General features: G+C 40.9%; 1 protein-coding gene across 7 annotated transcripts in view; it reads left to right on the top strand.

Annotated features, from left to right (window-relative positions):
* Positions 1–8373, top strand: part of LOC120542699 (meiosis regulator and mRNA stability factor 1) — a 66286-nt gene extending 57913 nt beyond the window's left edge. For all 7 annotated transcript variants that reach the window (XM_039775319.1, XM_039775322.1, XM_039775320.1 and 4 more), the window contains one exon: positions 7918–8373. In XM_039775319.1, the coding sequence (XP_039631253.1) occupies positions 7918–8165 (248 nt within the window). In that variant the 3' untranslated portion in view covers positions 8166–8373. The remainder of the gene's footprint in view (positions 1–7917) is intronic.
* Positions 8374–19970: the final 11597 nt, after the last annotated feature.

Here is a 19970-nt window from a genome sequence, read left to right as displayed (position 1 = left end):
AGCCCCACATAAGGACACTGCCACCACCATGTTTCACTGTAGACACCATGCATTTTTCTTTGAAATCCTCACCTTTACGACGCCATGCAGTTTTGAAACCATTAGTTCCAAAAACAGTGATCTTTGTCTCATCACTCCAGAGTATAGTGTCCCAGTAGTCTTCATCTTTTTCAGCATGGGCCCTAGCAAATTCTAGTCGTGCTTTTTTTGTGCATGGGCTTTAGGAGCGGCTTCCTTCGTGGACGATACCCATGCATGCCATTCCTCTGCAGTGTGCGCCGTATGGTGTCACGGGAGACGGTCACTCCAGTTTGGCTTTCTACTGCTTTAGCTAACTGCAGTGAACTTGCATGGTCGATTTTTTTCAACCCTTCTCATCAGAAGACGCTCCAGTCGAGATGTTAACTTCCGTGAATGGCCTGGACGTCTCTGTAAGATGGCTGCACTTCCATCTTTCTTAAATTTTTGGATCACTTTTTTGCTACAGTATTTTGACTGATATGTAAAGCTTTGCTGATCTTGTAGCCCTCACCTTTTTTGTGTAATGATTTCCTTTCTCAGATTTTTGACATTTCTCTTCCATGTGGAGCCATTGCTGACAGCATGAAATGGGAAGAGCTTTTCTTTAAGTAATGCCCTTTTATAGTCACCTGTCTGCTGGACACCTCTTAAATGAATCATTACACTCACACGTGGTTGAATGCCTGTTAATTAGAATTTAGTAGTCTTAAGTGTGGCTTCTCTCCTAAGACTATAATTGGGGTGTACACATTGTTGCAACATGGGCTTGAATGAATTTGTTAGGAAAATCACTTTTTTGTGTGTGCAAATTAATAAATCTTGTTTGCAATCAATGGCCCACATTTGTCTCATAGAAAATGTTGATACTGAAAGGAAACTAAAAGTTTTCTGACAAATGTAGTGGGGTTTACTCATTTATGCTGAGCACTGTATATGTACACACATTTTGTGAAATAACAATGTGGCATGCTTTTTCCCCTACCCGTTGACCTTGTTTATGCTAATTATCCAGTGTTCCTTAATAAGTTATTGGTCCCCACTTCCAATATTTTTTTCCCTGTTTAAAGAAACCTGGAGACACCTACACCTTAGGAGTAATGAAATGCATGTTAATTCAGCCAATTCTTGATTATTTCTCACAATACCAATATTTGCATGCAGTACACTCAGTAGTTGCCTTGATTTGGTCAGGTGTTTGTTATATGTAAGGTAAACTTCCAGGTGAAAGCTTCCTTTGCTTACAATCTTTAATCAATGGTGATTTAATAGGGGGAAAAAACCTTTGGGGGTAACATCTTTAAGAAGATTTATAAAAGTTTGTGAATGCCAGCATTGGAGCTCAGTAAACAGATTTGAGTTTAAGTTTTCAGTGTTAACTGTCTTGAGCACAGATACTGTAAGCATTGGTTCATTGATATCAAGCTGATGACATGATTAAAGTCCAGATTTGGCACTGTGACCATGCTTTTGGATATCTCTTGTGGTTCTTATGTGAAGGTGAGGCTACTGTCAAGATAGAAAAAATAGTGATAGAAAAACTTTTTTCCACTTTGCTTAGTTAATTTTTAACATCGCAGAGGATGTCAGAACCTATCCTGTTCACACTAGGCACAAGCTGGGCAACAACCCTGGGACAGGATGTGAGTACAAAGCTGTCAACCAGGGCCTAATTCAGAGTTGCCAATTAGCCTAATATCTGTTTTGTTTGGGTGTGGGAGGAAAACCAGAGAAAACATCGGAAAGCCTGTCACAGAAAAAGATTCCACAGAGACTTTATCTGTGTGTGGAGTTTGAACCCAGGACTCTGGAGCTGTGAGGCATCACCTGGAATGTGTAGTTTTACATATTGCTGACAAACCTGCTTACCCTCAGCTGAAATATGTTGTGGTGATGGATGTCTGTGTCAGTAGAATAGTTAATCACTACAATAAAATAAAAGAGAAATGGTACATTGATTTTTGAAAGTATTATTTAATCTTGAATTATACATCTAGAGGTATTCCTTTTTTTCCAGACAGTATTGAACAAAAGGAGTAAAATATGAACCATGTGTTTTAATTTATTTTTTTTAATCATTTAGTGGTTTATATCCTACATTTTCACGTTGATGTGTTAAAGGAATACCCTGCTCAAAACTGATCAATTTCTTTTTTTTTTTTTTTGGTATTTACCCAATATGTTTTATATTGAAGGACGGAGAAAAATTTGTTTTCATGCGGAGCCAATGGTGAATAAACGGCAAACAATTTAACAAATTATCCATGGAAACAAAAATCTCAAGGAAACAAAAGTCATGGGACTCATTCATTGGTCAAGAATCAGAAAAGGCAATCGCTTGTGATTTTATTTATTTATTTTTTTGGGCGTTTTCCACATTGTTTGCTGTTCTTCAGCTTTGGTCATCATTCACTTGCATTACATGAAACTTTATCTCCTTTCAGTATGAAAACATGAGATTTGTTTTTTTTTCTCCCATTCATCACTAGAATATACACTAAGTAACATTCAAAAAACAAAATTATAATTTTTGGGTGGAATAATCCATTAAACCTAACTTCATGTCCCTTTTGTTCTTGCTTTTCCCCAAGTACTTCTCATATTTATTCACCTCCCCATCTTGTCACTAGAGACCTCTAAACTTAGTAATTAAGTGTGCCTTTAGTAAAATTACAATCATAAATTAAACATGCAGCTAAAGGAGAGACTAGCAAAAGGTTTTTAATGTGAAGTCAGTGATTTGTATTCAGCATTACTCCTGCACTTTAACAAGCCGTATTTTGTGGAACCTAAAATGGGCGATTCATGCTTACAGTCTCAAACCAGCTTAATCCAGTCAGAGTTGTGAGGGCTGCTGCTCTTCTAGGCAAGAAATACAGCAGTCCACTGAAGGGCAGACCTGCTGGGTTTGAGTTTTAATATGCTTTATGATTATTAAGAATTCAAGTTATCCCTTCTCCTTAGTTTTGATCCGTAAGGAAGTCTTTCTGTAAATCATGAGTGTCGAACTCACAGTGACTGCAGGTTTTCATTCTAACCCTCTTCTTAATTTGTGACCAGTTTTTGCTGCTAATTTCTTCTTTTGCCTTAATTTTAATTAACTTGACTCAGGTCCCTTTGCTGTTTCTTTTTCCTTAATTAGCAGCCAAACAATAATGAGACACAAAACTAGCCACCACATGACCAGCTCCCCTATGCCCATCTCACAATATCTGAAATTAAAGAGAGGTGATGATCTCGGGAAGGTTGATCTCTCAGGTCACCAAAACATTTTGACGATGCTTTTAGAAAAAACAGAAAATCAATAGTTTTGGAAATGTCTGCTGTGGCAGAATGTGAGAAGCAAGAAGCCATTGAATTAAATAATGGGTTTAATGAACAGCAAGAATCGGCTATTCATTAAGCAAATGATTGGAGTGAAATTGGTTGTAGTTTGAAGCCCCAATTTAGCTGGTGGTCATACGGCTCGTTTCACGTCTCATTTCTGTTCGGTTGTCATTTAATGAAGAAAAGAATCAATTCAGAGGACTGAATCCTTAAAAACAAGCTATTAAAAGGAAGGGAAAAGGAGTTAATTAGCAGTGAAAACTGGTCACTGATTAAGAAAAGCAGTGTTTCCCAACCTCGGTCCTGGGGGCACACTGTAGCTGCAGTTTTTTGTTCCAGCCAGCTTCTGTTTTAAATTTGACTCCTGGGCTAATTAAGTGATGTGTTATTTCCCAAGTTCTGTGTATTTGGAACAATATAGAAATTAGAAAACTAAGTTTGGTAAAAAAAAAATCTATACAGGTAAAATTACGTTACAATGAAATTTTCATTACAACAAAGTATTTTTATGGTCCAGACAGTTTCCCCATGTGACATGAGTCTATAGAAATCTCATTACTACGAAATACATTCAGCAGATACTTTGATTACAACGAAGTGCCCAAAAGACTTTGAAATGCCTGAATGAATCAGCCACAGAGCAGTTAGTCCTGTGGTCGCAGCTCAGTTGTACACGATGATCCCCCAAACAGATACACTGTAAATTTTTCTTTTCTTTCTTCGAACTTTCCTTGTACTGTTTTTCTGCTGTTTTTGTTTCCTGTGGTTTTCAGTGATACCTTTTGCTTATTGCTCGTCAACATTTGAAAAACATCCATTGGAATTTAACTCATTGTCACCCTCCTATAGAAACGGCAGACACGATAAAATAACAGTTCATATTAGAAAAGAAAGTTGCATTTTTGCAGCTCTCGATTGCGGCAAAAAGAAAAAAGACGTTACCAGTGAATTCAGAATTTCGCCATCAACACTGTCAACTTTCTTGAAAGGCCAAGCAAAATAAGAAGAAAAATCTTGGGTTGCAAACGTATGCGAACTGCTGCATTTGAAGACGTCAAAAAAGCCATTTTTATGTGGTTCAGTGATGCTCGTTCAAGAAAATGTGAGGTTTCTAAATTCTCTTGGGACCTCCCCCAACTGGACAACACGCAAAGAGCATCCCAATGTGCGATCACTGTGTCTGTAGAAGATTGTTTATCTGTTGCCAGAGCAACAGCAGGCTCACAGTTCTGCTGCATCTCTTCACTGAAGCACACAGAAAAGATCTAAATGGTGATGCATGAACATTGTAGATCCAGGGAACAGGATTACTTGGCCGCTAACCTGGTCACAACCCTGCCTGACTGCTGTGTCTGTGTAGGAGAGTGGCAGGTCACGCTACAATAAATAACCAGGCTGTTCCTGTTTCAAGCTGGGTAAAGCTGGTTTTGCTAAATTACTGGGACTAAGCCTTCTGTTTTGGGGTGCAAGACAGGGACTTATAGCATGACCCCGATCTTTTAGGATTTGTTTCTGTGGCGCTTCACTGCGGACAACGGACAAACGATCGTACACAGACGCGGGGGGCGCACTTTAGCGTGTTATTCCCATTTTATCCCAAAAGAGTTCTGAAACCTTACAATATGAAGAAGAAGAAAAGTATGATTCGGCTTCTGATTTATAACTGTGCTACCCACAACATTCTTCCACATTTAGATAATGTTCATGTTGAATTCCTCCCACCCAATTGCACAGCAGTGCTTCAGCCATTGGATTTGGGCATCATTCGCACCCTGAAAGTGTATTATTGCAAGGAAATGCTGAAAAAAATTCTCATCAGCATAACTTGTGGACAGGAGGAGATTTAAATTAACGCAAAAGAAAGAAGCTATTGAAATGATTGCAAACACCTGGACACAAGTTAAAGAAAGTACTATAGTGACAAATACAGAATCTCATTACAACTAAATATTTTTTAGGTCCCTGCGTGTGTATATATGTGTGTGTGTGTGTGTATATATATACATACACATATACACACACACACACACACACAGTGGGTAAGGAAAGTATTCAGACCCCCTTCAATTTTTCACTCTTGTTATATTGCAGCCATTTGCTAAAATCATTTAAATTAATTTTTTTCCTCATTAATGTACACACAGCACCCCATATTGACAGACAAAAAAAGAATTTTTGAAATTGTTGCAGATTAAAAAAGAAAAACTGAAATATCACATGGTCCTAAGTATTCAGACCCTTTGCTCAGTATTTAGTAGAAGCACCCTTTTGAGCTAATACAGCCATGAGTCTTCTTGGGAAAGATGCAACAAGTTTTTCACACCTGGATTTGGGGATCCTCTGCCATTCCTCCTTGCAGATCCTCTCCAGTTCTGTCAGGTTGGATGGTAAACGTTGGTGGACAGCCATTTTAGGTCTCTCAGAGATGCTCAATTGGGTTTAAGTCAGGGCTCTGGCTGGGCCATTCAAGAACAGTCACAGAGTTGTTGTGAAGCCACTCCTTCGTTATTTTAGCTGTGTGCTTAGGGTCATTGTCTTGTTGGAAGGTAAACCTTCGCCCAGTCTGAGGTCCTTAGCACTCTGGAGAAGGTTTTGTCCAGGATATCCCTGTACTTGGCCATTCATCTTTCCCTCGATTGCAACCAGTCGTCCTGTCCCTGCAGCTGAAAAACACCCCCACAGCATGATGCTGCCACCGCCATGCTTCACTGTGGGGACTGTATTGGACAAGTGATGAGCAGTGCCTGGTTGTCTCCACACATACCGCTTAGAATTAAGGCCAAAAGTTCTATCTTGGTCTCATCAGACCAGAGAATCTTATTTCTCACCATCTCAGAGTCCTTCAGGTGTCTTTTAGCAAACTCCATGCGGGCTGTCATGTGTCTTGCACTGAGGAGAGGCTTCCGACAGGCCACTCTGCCATAAAGCCCTGACTGGTGGAGGGCTGCAGTGATGGTTGACTTTCTACAACTTTCTCCCATCTCCTGACTGCATCTCTGGAGCTCAGCCAAAGTGATCTTTGGGTTCTTCTTTACCTCTCTCACCAAGGCTCTTCTCCCCCTGTAGCTCAGCTCTAGGAAGGGTTCTGGTCGTCCCAAACGTCTTCCATTTAAGGATTATGGAGGCCACTGTGCTCTTGGGAACCTTAAGTGCAGCAGAAATTTTTTGTAACCTTGGCCAGATCTGTGCCTTGCCACAATTCTGTCTCTGAGCTCTTCAGGCAGTTCCTTTGACCTCATGATTCTCATTTGCTCTGACATGCATTGTGAGCTGTAAGGTCTTATATAGACAGGTGTGTGGCTTTCCTAATCAAGTCCAATCAGTATAATCAAACACAGCTGGACTCAAATGAAGGTGATCTCAAGGATGATCAGAAGAAATGGAAAGCATGAGTTAAATATATGAGTGTCAGAGCAAAGGGTCGGAATACTTAGGACCAGGTGACCAGGTTTTTCTTTTTTAATAAATCTGAAACAATTTCAAAAATTCTTTTTTTTTGTCTGTCAATATGGGGTTCTGTGTGTACATTAATGAGGAAAAAAATAATTTAAATGATTTTAGCAAATGGCTGCAATATAACAGAGTGAAAAATTTAAGGGGGGTCTGAATACTTTCCGTACCCACTGTGTGTGTATATGTATGTATGTGTGTGTGTATATATATATATATATATATATATATATATATATATATATATATATATATATATATATATATATATATATATATATATATATATATATATATATATATATATATATATATATATATATATATATATATATATATATATATATATATATATATATAATATATAAAATGTACCAAGCAGTTATATGGAAATAATTAATTTTTTTTTCTTTTTAATACAATATTTTCATCTTGATTTTCATTCTACTTTTCTAGGTGTTCTGATTGTTTAATTAATCCATTATTTACTAATTAGTGGGTCTGATGCTAAAGTAGTTACAGCCTTTGATTATTTCTTGTTTGCCAGTGTGTCTGCTCTGCTCATTTTTAATTGTCATTAATAAGATACAACGAAGAGGAAAAACTGCACAAAGGAAGGGCAAAATATAATGAAATCAACAAAAGAGAGTGAAGCATTTAAATCTTTAGCAAAAGCAAAAATATTTCTAAATGTCTTATAAATGTAAAAATCATGTTGCTGTACTTTTCTGAATGTAGAATTAAAGAAAAATAATACCAGCTAAATAAATGAGATCAGTGCTATCAGGTGTTGTCACTGATTAGGAATCTGGTTGGAACAAAAACCTGCAGCCGCTGTGGGCCCCCCAGGACCAAGGTTGGGAAACACTGGGAAAAGGGTTAGTATGAGAAAACCTGATGCCACTGCAGACCACCAGGCCTGGAGTTCAACACCCCTGCTGTAAATTAAGCACTTTGTCAGTCTTCGTTTAGGTACCTTATTGTTGAAAAGTAATTGTTGATACAAAAGAAACTTCAGTCAAATGCCCCTTTAGGTTTATTGTCTTGTCCTTTTCTGCTGTAAAATATTTTTTTTTCTTTTTTTCTTTTCTCCCTCTCCTCACATCACTAAACTCTTAACAGGCATGCTGGTCCTTACAGATGATGAGAAAATTCTAGGAGTGGCAGCAACCACCATTGGCTCAGATGCTCCACCTCTGGACACTGTTTTTACTGGCAGCATCAGTGACCCTCGAGTTTCCCAACCACCTAACCACGAGTCACCTGAGACTCTCAAAACCATTGTGACTGAAAGCCCTGCCAAGAGGTCATCTCGAAGCAAAGTGAAGCTGGCGGCCAATTTCTCTTTCACACCTGTCACCCGACTTTAGCTTTCTCATCTGTGCTCTTTGTCTGTCTTTTTGCCTCGTGCTTGCTTGCACATTTAGACATCAGTTTTTTTTTTCCCATTTTTCTAATGGCTCCAGGCTAGTTAAGAAGACTGCTGGGTTTTGTGGATGTGAAGTCTTATGGGAGTTTTATGCTACTGGTATGCTCTTGCAGATTTCTGTGTGTGTGTGTGTGCGTGCATGGGAGTTTATATATATATATATATATATATATATATATATATATATATATATATATATATATATATATATATATATATATATATATATATATATACCATACCATACCCCATCTGAAGTTGACAAACTGTTACTTCCTTTTTAGATGGACTTTTTTTGTTGGACATCTAGAAACAACTGTTTGTTTGGTCTTTTTTTTTTTTTTTTGTGCTGTGACAGAAACAGGTACTCAGTCTGACATTAACCATTTGATTGGTGGAACCATTGGGGGTGGGGGTTGTGCTTTATTTTTTTTAATTTAATTATATATTTATATATATTTTTATAATTAGCCCTTCCTTTTGTTGAATGTAAACCCAGTAATAATTCTTATGTGCTTAGGGTAAATGAATTAATCCCGACTCATTCGTAACTGTATTTTAACTGACTACAGGCATAAGCATCCAAACTCTTAAAACTATGGCCAACCATTCCTCTCACATGTTTAGAAAACACAAAAGGCACATATTCGTTTTCATTTCTTTGTGTTTTGCTTGCCTCCTCTTTTCATTACTAATGGAAATAATTGAGCTTGTGACATTTTTTTTCATAACCGTGAGCTGAGCAGGACCATCCACAGATGGATATGCCCCCATACTGGGGTTTGCTTCCCCCATATCTTCTTGTGTCCGTGCTGTCCAGTGTGACAGACAGACGCGGTGTAGCGTGTAGGATCAAGTAAAGTCTCTGCCCAACTTGAACCAATTGATCTTCATACAACACACAAAAGGGAAGTCCCTGTGTGTTTTATTTCTTCCCATCTTTTTTTTTTGCTTCCCCCAGCATTCCTTTCCCCTGTTAGAAGCAGCACTTTTTATGTGCAAGTTTAACGTTCGCCCACAGGCACTTAGCTTTTACACATTCTACAGTGGTGACGCTAGCACTTTACTGTGATTTTTATTTTCCTTTGTCTAATATCTGAAAGTAGAGCTTTTATTTAGTTGAACTCTACCTTGGTGCAGACTTGAGAGCGTAATGTGAAGTTAAGGAGAGGTGCGGGGTCATTTATATTTTGATAACAGCTGCATGGTCAGTTTAGCCAGTGTGACACCCATGCGTTTTTAGTTTTGTATTTTATATCTTGTGGTTTGCTTTGAAATGGAGGATCAGCGAGAAATATGCATTTAATGCATAAATTAGAAATGAATGCAAGTTGCTCCCGCAAAAAAAAAAAAAAAGTTGAAAATGCCAAGGTAGTGGTCAGACTTGTTAGAAGAAAAGTCTGCAAACTTCTTCTACATTATGAATAGCTTCAGAAGTCAGCCGAGCCACCAGAACTGTGTGCATATGCACAGAAATATCAAGGTTATTTTCTTTAACCTTGCTGGGGCTTCTGTTTCGTGTTTTGTTGTTTGGAAGAAACCATGTGTTTAGTTTAAAAGGAGAATCTAAAGTGCCGCTTTTTATTTTATAGAGAACGTGAACTTCTGTTTTTATTGTAGTGGTTTAACTTTAATTTAAAGGGTCTGTGAAACACCACTGTGGTGCCCATTGGCACTGTGCTGAATTTTTCGGGTAACCTGAAGGAGGTTTAGCAGGTGGCCTATATGAAGGCCGCCTGTCCAGAGCCCTGGCTGTTACAATGGATTGTATGAGCCACGGCAAGAGTGAAGAAGAGAAAAGGGAGCGATGGCTTCCTTCTTTTTCTGATGGTTTTAAAACGTGAGGGTGATGTCAGTGTTGTCTTTGATGATGGTCCTTTAACTTGAAAAGAAGAAAATGTTTTCCCCAGGAGAGAGGTAGAGAGTATCCTGGTAGTTTTTGTCTTTTTGGATTTTAAACAGCAGATAAAGGAATTACCTCGGACCTTAAAGGAAAGTGGCATTGTTTTTATTCTGTGTTAATCAACAAAAGGTGGACAGGACCCACAGGCCTTGGGTCCTTGTGCACTGGGCTACCATGCAGATAAAGTCTGATAGGCAGGGCCTACTGGATGTGGCTCAGTGATTTGAATATTCCTCCTCAGAGGGTCAGCCCTGGCGTTATAAACCCTCCATTTGAATTGTATGAGAGAGTGGGGGGCTTGCAGCTTCCCATAAAAGGACGTGTCTCCCCTATATCTGTAGACCTAAGTAGGCCACATTTAGGTAGCCTTTCATCTTTTCTTTATTTTGTTGCTGTTCAGAGTAGTGGCGCCCTTTTTCCCCTGCAAACAGACTACTACATACGTTAAAATTAATTCAGACTTGTGCCATTTATATCATGTACATGCATTAAGTGATGTAATGAAGGGGGGGGGGCGGTAAGTCAGGAAGTAATGGGGAAAGCGAGTCCAAATTTACTTGTGAAAGCAAAGACTTTAACAATAAATAAAAATAAAGCTAATTGAAACGTTTAGTTGAATTAACCTATTTTAGAAATTAAAATTTTAACCTTTTTTTTTTGGAGGCTTTTTACTTTGGCTGTTGGCTTGCTGTGTGCTTACAAGCAAAACATACAAACCAACCTGACCGCTGCCTACCTCTCGTAACGTAGAGTATGCGGTGACCTGTTCTATCACGCAGTTGCAGCTTTTCCATATTTAATCGTTTTAGCAAATTGCATTGAAATGAAAACTCAATGTTCAACTCAAAGGAAGTGTGCTGATTATGCTTTGAAATACATGCATGCCTGCATATAAATATTTCTGTTTTGTGTGTGTACCATGACCCACAGCCCCTTAAACACCCCCACCCTCTCATGATTTATGTTCCTGTTTTGTGGTTTATAAAATGTAAAGAAAAGTCAACTTTTGAGAGTGGACACTCACTAAAAAACAAGCAAGAAAGAGTAGAGGGCCTGCTGTTTTTACTTTTCTCAATTCCATGCTGTCAGCACTTGCTCTTGTGTACCTTTCTCTTTTCATATTCTCTATTTTCCTTCTCGCAATCAGACATCATATTGTGGAATCAGCAGTGTCGAAATGTGTTTCTTCCTTCTGTGCATTTCATTTTTTTTTTTTTTTTCCAGTTGCAGGCCGAGATTAGTTTTGACAGGTCTCCCTTCAATGTCTGCTACCTTTTACAACGCAAATAAGCGTCCCTTTGGGTTTTTTTTGTTGTTGTTTTTACCCCTCTCTTTTCATTTATTCACCCAAGCCACTTAGTTTTATGTCTTGCTGTTAGCATAAAAGCTAATGGTGGCACCCTTTTTATGTGAAGGGACCAAATGATTGTGTAATAAATCTCAAAGCAAGCATAAGTGATTCTGTTTTGTGTGGTTTCTGTCGGTATATAAAGAGGCTCAGTGAAAACAGTACTTGTGCTCTCAGATGCATGTGCAAATTACGGATCCTAATCAAATGCTTTTGTTAGCGTTGATCCAGAGGTGGTCATGGTAGGCTCGTGTTCTGTTGCACATTTACTGCAGTTTTTTTGGTGTTCTGGAAAACTGAAAAATAAAAGATTGTCCTATCACACTAAAAAAATATATGTTGTGGGTTGAGATGAACTATATGAGCTCTTAATGAGGACTTCTGCTGTAGTTAAATGAAAAAAGAAAAGAAATGCATTGTTGATGACTTGGGTTAATTACCTTTCTGACCATCTATATTCCCTGCTGCAGTAAATGGACGTATATCCATGTACAGTATGTATGTGAATGTGTGTGTGTGTGAGAGAGTAAGTTAATTTGCCTTCAAATGGTAGGTGGTGTTGTAAATTGTGTTCTGAGATTTTTCAGGTAAAAAGGTAAGGCTGTGTTATAGCATGGGAAAGGCGCTATATAAATAAAATGTATTATTATAATACACACTAATCATGTTGTGTCAATATTTACAACCACATTGTAGCAGTCCGGTGCTGCTAAGATTCACACCGTCTATAGGACAGTGATGTATTTATTTTTTTAAGTGGAGATTCCAGGGACACTCCCAGCCTTGACCCGACCAGCAGAGACACAAAACCAACGAATGAATAAATCTCTCTGTCATTAAAAGAAAACCGGACGGGGCAATACGAGAGTTTTTTCCTGTGACGAGACGTGATCTTTTAAAGAGAGACAGCGCGACACTTTCACTTCACGTCATACTTACAACCTTGGAAGCAAGTCCTGTGGTACACATGCAGAGAAGTTTAGAGATAATGGTAGTAGGAAAATTTGAAAGTTTCAAAAAATGAGAATAAAGATCTCATTGGTGAAAATATTATATAATAAAATAATACCGGAACAGCGAAAAGAGATTGAATATTCAGGTGCTGTACCGGCTTTTAAACGTTTGAAGGCGCCGCACGAAGTGCAGATCATGCAGCATGGCAGCAACAGCAAGCCAGCAGCTGATCGAGCAAAAGTCAAGTTGTGGAGAATGCACTGGCACAGTGCGTTGCTGCACCCACTACACGATGAAACAACTCAGGATCCCGGTTGGCAACCCCCCAGGCAGACACGTGCTCCAATCCCACCCTCCGGAAATGACCCTCTATCTGCTGCAGCCAGGTGTTGCATGGCTGGCTCCCTGGCCTGGTTCAGCCACTCCAGGTCCCCAACAATGAGGATCTTACGAGCTGGATCACCCTCGGGGGGGGGAAATGCATCACATGGCTGTAGTGTCGTAAATGCAGGTAATGTGCCTCATTTGGGACTCCATGAGCAACTGCTCATTTGACACAAAGTCAAACCAACGGTACCCAAGAATTTTCCAGAGCGACACAGTACCAAAGGAGTCCAGTCTTCATCTCCGGTCACTGGATAGCGCCCATCTTATTACTCAGTTATTGTCTGCTTTTTTATTTTTTTCATTTTTATTACTACTTAATTTATTGTTTTTTTTTTTTTTTGTATCAGTATACTGCTGCTGGATTATGTGAATTTCCCCTTGGGATTAATAAAGTATCTATCTATCTATCTATGTCTTGTAACCATATAGCAAGATAGGAAGCACCAGGACTCTAAGGACTTGGAACTTCGTCCTTTTGCTGAGATATCAGGACCACCACACACCCCTTTTCAGCGACCTCATGACCCCTCATGCTCTCCCAGTCCGTCTACCGACTTCATAGGAAGAGTCACCAGGGACATGAATGTCACTACCAACGTAAGTAAACATCTCGACAAGGTCGACACTTCCTCCGCAAAACAGACTGCTGGTGGCTGTGCCCAAGAGGTCATTAAAGGCCTGATCTTGGTTTTTTTTAATCCAGGACACCCGTAAGCCCAGATGCTCGGAGTCCTTGCTCAGTCTCGAGCGCCCCAATCAGAGCCTCCATTGACTCTGCGAAAATCACAGCATCGTCAGCAAAGTCAAGATCTGTGAATCTTTCTTCACCAACCGATGCCCCACAGCCACTGGACCCCACGACTCTGCCCAACACCCAGTCCATACAAGCATTGAACAGAGTAGGAGCAGAACACACCCCTGCCAAACCCCAGAATTAACTGGGAAAACCGAGGTTCGACCTCAACTCTGCACAGCACTCACAGTACCCGTGTACAGGCCAGCCTTGATATCCAGCAAACTTGATGGGATCAGATCGAGCAAAGAGGAGTTAAAAAATAAACTTTTTTTCCCATTGTATCACCATTTTAAATGTTTGGAGGAGCAAGGGTGTCTCCTTGGGGTGTGTTCAGCCCCCCTCTTCAAAATGTGAGTGGCAGAGATGCGAAGTGGCTGGCCACGTAGCACAGGTGGTTGGGGTTGGCGCACAGGGGGAAAAGCCCCCTAATAAATAAAAACGCCAAGCCAAGGCCAGTCAGCTTTAGCACCAACTGGGCAGGGGCATGTCGAGTGGGTGGGGCTTATAAGCTGCTCAGTCATGAAAGCTACAGGGGGCGGAGCAATAAAGCAGCCAGTGGGCCAATGGGAGGTTTACGTTCAGTTTAGGTGCCAGAGCAGACCAAGGAGGCTTGGGTTGAGGTTTTTTGGGAGGCAAGGGAGAAGCCATGTGCACTGAAATTAAACCACGTAGTGCTGGCGGGGTGGTTGGTGAGCATGCCAAGCAGGGGGCAAGGCCCCCTAGTAATATATTAAATGAAAACTCAATACAGAACAATCAGACAAACCTTCCTTTTCCCCTACGGCGATACAGTTGTAACATAACAATAAACACTCACGACGACGTCCTTATACAGCCTAATGCAGCAAAGGCGAATGAAATGGTTTGGAGTTAAGATGACACTCCCGAGAACAGCTTCCATAGTAAATGAGTGAAACAGTCCTACCGGTAGTCCCGGGTGGCGAGAGGTGAGATTTGCAGGAGCACTCATTTTAAAGACGCTTGAAGCTTAATCCACTGCTATACACACACGAGAGAGACAGTCCGTTCATCCTAACAGGAAACAATCTGGTGTACAATTGACTTTTCAGACGACACGTTGGACAGGATACACAACAACACTGATTTCCAGTTGCTCCACCAGGCCCCTTTTTCAACTTTCCCGCTGGCCTCTTTTGTCCCCAGCAGCCCCTGCTTCCGTTTCAGTCATCCTATGCAGGTAATCCCCCTGGGGCTGCAGGGAAATGGAGTTCTTCCAACAGGAGCACTGCTGCAATGTGGCATGTTGGTTAGCACATGCAAGTAAGAATTTTGCTGCACTGTACACACAACATTAGAAACCTTTTTAGATTGGTTATAACTAGGGGTGTCAAACTGGTTTATTGAGGGTACTGTGGGCAGTCTTACACTGCTTACTCCATCCTTTGGAGTGGCATGGTTTGGGTTTGCTCCTTTACAAAGACGTGGGTTCCTACAGTTTGTGACTTCAGTGTATCTGTGCACAAAGCAGGTACAGGCACTTTGTCCATGGCTGTCAGGATCGATTGTGGCTTCTTTCAATGAAAAACAGAAGAAAGCGTGGCTGGAGTACATTTATCTACAAGGACGGGACTCTCAACAGAGGTCAGGCTCTCAGGTACAGTAGATTCAGACTGCTTCACTTTCTGTACACTTTATTGTGTTGTAGATGTAATTTTAAATTAATAATTTTGCCCATTGATCTATACTCAATAATCTGTAATGACAAAGCAAAAGCATGTTCTCAGAAAGGTTTGCAAATTTATTAAAAAAATCAATAATGGAAATCTTGCATTTAAATATTCAGTACTTTGCAGAAGCCCCTTTGGCAGGAATTGTAGGCTAGAGTCGTCTTGGTAGGTTTCTACACGCTTTGCACTCCTGGATTTGGACAATTTCACCAGTTCTGCCTGGCAGTTCTTCTCTGCATAGGAAGTGTCTGTTAAGTGTCATCTTCATGTCTCTCCACAGGTGTTTAATGAGATTCAATTCTGGGCTTTTGGATGGGCCACTCAAAGAGACTTGGCCCGATGACACTTTGCCTTGGCTATATCGTTCACATCATTATCGTGGCGTGTTGCTCTTCAGGGCAAAACTGGCTGCATTTTGCTGCATGCACCCTTCCCTCAGTTCTGACCAGTCTCCCTGTCCCCTATTACCACCATGCTTCACTGTAGGGATTGTATTGAGCAGTGCTTGGTGTTGCCAGACAGAGTGCCTGGAGTTCAGTTTTTGTCTCATCAGCCCAGAGAATCTTTGTGCTCATACCCTCTTAGATTATGGCATGTGACAGTTTAGCAGACCAACAGATCATAAGTGCCTGATTGATTGGGGTGCTGGAGTTGGTCATCTCTCAGCAGAGGTTGTTTGAAGCTCTGGTAGAGTCAACATTGCATTCTTGTTCACCACCCTGACCAAGGCCCTTCTTACCCATTTACTCAGTTTAGAAGAGTCCAGGTGGCTCCAAACTTCTTCCATTTCTCAATTATTGAAGGCCCTGTGCTCCCGGGAGCACTCAAGTTTTACAAATGGTTTGATCCTCCTGCCCTGATCTGTGCTTCACCACAACATGATCAGGGAGGTCTACAGTGAGTTCCTCAGATTTCATGGCTTGGACTTTCTCCTGACATGCAGTAGTGAATTGTGGAACCCTATATTCATAGACGTGTGCTTTTCTAAACAAAGTCCGATCAATTTGATTGGCCACTGGTAGACTCCAATCAAGTTGAAGACGCATCTCAAGGAGAATCAAAGCAAGTTACAGAAGATACCAGTGCACAATTTGGTGTCCTACAGGAAAGGGGCTGAATACTTCTAGGAAGGAGAAATTTCAGGTTTTTTTTTTTTTTTTTTTTTTAATTGCAAACCTAAGCTATTGCCAAATGTTCCCAAACTATCATACATCTGTCAGCGTTAGAGATTTCAGGGTCAACACAAATATTGAGGTAATAAAGTAACTTACATTGTGATGTAACACTACTGACCACACCTTACTCAATGACTGGGGGTGTGGCCAATACTACTGATCACACCTTAAAAGGTAGTGGTTGCTTGATTAAGGTGTGGTTAGTAGTGTTAGATACTTCCCCCAGTGTTTGGGGGTGTGGCCAGTTCTACTGATCAGAGCTTAAAATAGTGGTTGCTTGATTAAGGTGTGGCTGGTAGTGTTAGATACTCCCCCAGTGTTTGGGGGAGTGGCCAATACTACTGATCACAGCTTAAAATGGTGGTTGCTTGATTAAGGTCTAGCTGGTAGTGTTAGATACTCCCCCAGTGTTTGGGGATGTGGCTAAAATGGCTGGCCAGACTTCATCCAAACAGTTTACACTTCTACCTTCTCAGGCGAGTGTCTAACACTACTGGCCAAGCAGTTTATATTTCTGTCTGTTAGGGGGTGTGGCTAACACTACTGGTCACACCTCAATCAATTAATTTACATTTCTGCCATTGGGTTTGTATCTCTGAACATACTGTTCATTTTAAAACTGCTCTCAAAACTTATCTCTTCAAACTGGCATACCAATTATGAATTTAATGTTGTAACTGCCTGTTATCTTTGATGTTTGCTACTACCTCTTTTCCTTATTGCTATTTGATTTTATCGTCCTCTTTGTTTTTATATCTTATTACTGTTGTTTAATTTCATTGTAAGGTGACCTTGAGTGTTAAGAAAGGTGCCTATTAAATAAAATGTAGTATTATTCATAATGGCCACATACTGTATCCAGCAGGGGGCGTTAGCTCCCCTGTTGGAATGAGTTCTTTTGTTATTGCGGCGTGTTAAATAACCTGAATCTACAGAGATATAATATTAAAAGGTGATACTTGTCCCTTAGTGATACGGCGGTAAGAAATCACATAGGAGAAATAACTTTGTTTTCTTTAATGACAGTTTACCCTGCATAACAGATGAAGGAAGCCCATAGCAAGACCTTCGGGAGTGGGGGCCCGATGTGTAGAGCCTGCCACTTTCATTGCTGCGTTATCTTCTTTCCGTCTGTCGGCTTCAAAGGTGTACCGGGCAATGTTCCAAGGCTTTATATTCTTTCTTCATGTGCAGGACCCCCACTTGGGTGAATCATGCCATTCCAAACAAGGCAAAGAGGATAGAGTTTCATGCTGAGTTTGACACACAGAAATAGTATACAATGGTCATCAGTCTGACTGCCCACTTCACAGTTGTCCATAACTTGTCTTGTCTTGTTCAAAGTGGTGAGCTCCTATGCTAAATCTGTGTCCACTGTGCATGTGAGTAGAACGAAAAGTAGATTTGTAAATTATATCTGTCCAGAGGACCGTGACCTATTAAACTTATTTTACACATCCCAGCATGCCTAGGAGGTTGGCTAACATTACCGTCTGCAAGTTAATCAATTCACATCCTACAATATACAGTACGTAGGGAAGTGTCTGAAAGTATTGGCCCAAGTCTTCCAGAGTTTAGAAGATGGATGATTGTTGCACTGCACCAGACATCTCGATGACAATTAAAAGCATGTCATTGTCACTTGATGCCCATACTCCTGGAGTGTTGTTGCAAGTGTCACCTCTAAATTTCATCCAAAGGTGGGAGTTCAGTACCCAGCAGCAGGGCATCATCATTGGGATGTCACCCGTACTGTCTTGCTGAGGACACAGCAGGGGGACTTGAACTCGGGGCCTTCCAATTGGGTATCAGCCCTTTGGTCAAGTCGTGCCTAGTCTGACATCCTCAAGACATGGAGATACAGCAAGCCGGTCATTTAAGTGTGACATGACCTCTATCTCCATATCCTCAGGTGGTGGAAAAGAAAAATGTCTGTCTCTAGTTTGAGCCAAGGCCATTCTTTCATAGAAATTTCTAGACACACAGAGCCAGACATGGAGCAAAATCCAAGTTTATTTTATAACAAAAACTGACACATCCGACGTTTAGCCATCGGGGTTAAGAGGGTTCAGCAACATCACAGATACTCCAGAATTCTCAAGGTAATAGAACTGCAGTAATGTGCACGTGTTGTTTTTAAACGAGAGCACTCATAAGGGGGGCGCGGAGGGGTTTGTGGCAGGGCTCACTATTGCTGCTACCAATCACGATCTACAGGTAGAGGTGGGAAGCCCCATGCAGTCTCTCACCATTTTCAGACTCGGTGGCCATTCGTCTGCGACTTTGGAACCTCGCTTCTCTAATAGAAGATGCCCACAGCTCATGGGTGTTGCTTCAGTGTGGGTGAGGGGGGGATGTCATGCATGCAAAGTCCCACGTGGGCAAGCAAACACCGCCTAAGAATACAGAGCGATCGAGTAAACTGAAAACTAAGGTACAAGGAGCAGTCCTACTGGCAGGGGAGAAGGGGTGTCAGGTACCTCATTTCCAAATGATTTGATGGTTTTCGTTCCTTTTTGTCCCACATTTTGTTTCACAGTCCCCCAATTGTGGTTTTTTTTTTTATTGCCAACAACTATATAAAAAGTAACCTCAAACTGCTTAATAATTGGTATCACACAAACAAATCCTCATTTTCGAGGGGTGGACCAAAAAGAAACAAGACTGGCCTCCTCCGTGCGGCTGGACGACAAGTGGAGGGAGTTGGAGTAAGGTTAGTGCTTGTTCTCTCATCCCTCGCCAGTCAGTAGCCAGCCAGATGCCTCTGTTAAACGATCTCACGTGTCACGCAGTCATGGTTTTTAGAAGCCGTTCTCGCTTGTAATGAAATTGTGATGTCGAATTTCACGGAAAAAAGAACTTGTTTGAAATTTTGTTTTCTACTTGGCAAAACGCCAACAGAATTGTTCAGAATGGCTCAGATTGCTTTCAAGGAAGAAGCTCTGAGTCGGGTGAGAGTTTTCGAATGGTTTTCTTTCGCGCTTCAAAAATGGAAATTTAAGCATTGGGCGCCCTTCAAGCAGCAGGAATGACGAAAACATTGCAAAAATCTGCGAGGAAATACATGAAAACTGTCGCTACGAAGCTACAGGAGTAACATGGAGCTCAGTTCAGCAAATTTTGACTGAAGACCTGGGCATGAGGCGTGTTTTGGCCAAATCTGTCCCCCGTCTGCTAACAGATGACCAGCAGAACACTCGACTCAGTGTGTGCAAAGACTTGAAAATGGAGCTTGAAAGTCACCCAGACTTCTTGTCCAGGGTCATAACAGGCGACGAGAGTTGGTGTTACAGGTACGACACTGAAACGAAAAAAGCATCGAGCCAGTGGAAGAATCCTGATTCACCAAGGCCCAAAAAAGCCAGACCGGTGAGATCAAACGTGAAAACGATGCTGATTTGTTTTTTTTTGACATTAGTGGCATTGTGCACAAGGAATTCGTTCCAAGGGGTCAGACGGTCAACCAAGAGTTCTATCTGGGGGTGTTAAGACGGC

Source organism: Polypterus senegalus, chromosome 13, assembly GCF_016835505.1.
Source record: "Polypterus senegalus isolate Bchr_013 chromosome 13, ASM1683550v1, whole genome shotgun sequence".
In the NCBI taxonomy this organism is placed as follows: Eukaryota; Metazoa; Chordata; class Cladistia; order Polypteriformes; family Polypteridae; genus Polypterus; species Polypterus senegalus.
The sequence above is the reverse complement of the archived record's forward strand: the minus strand, read 5'-3'. Positions and strand labels throughout refer to the sequence as shown.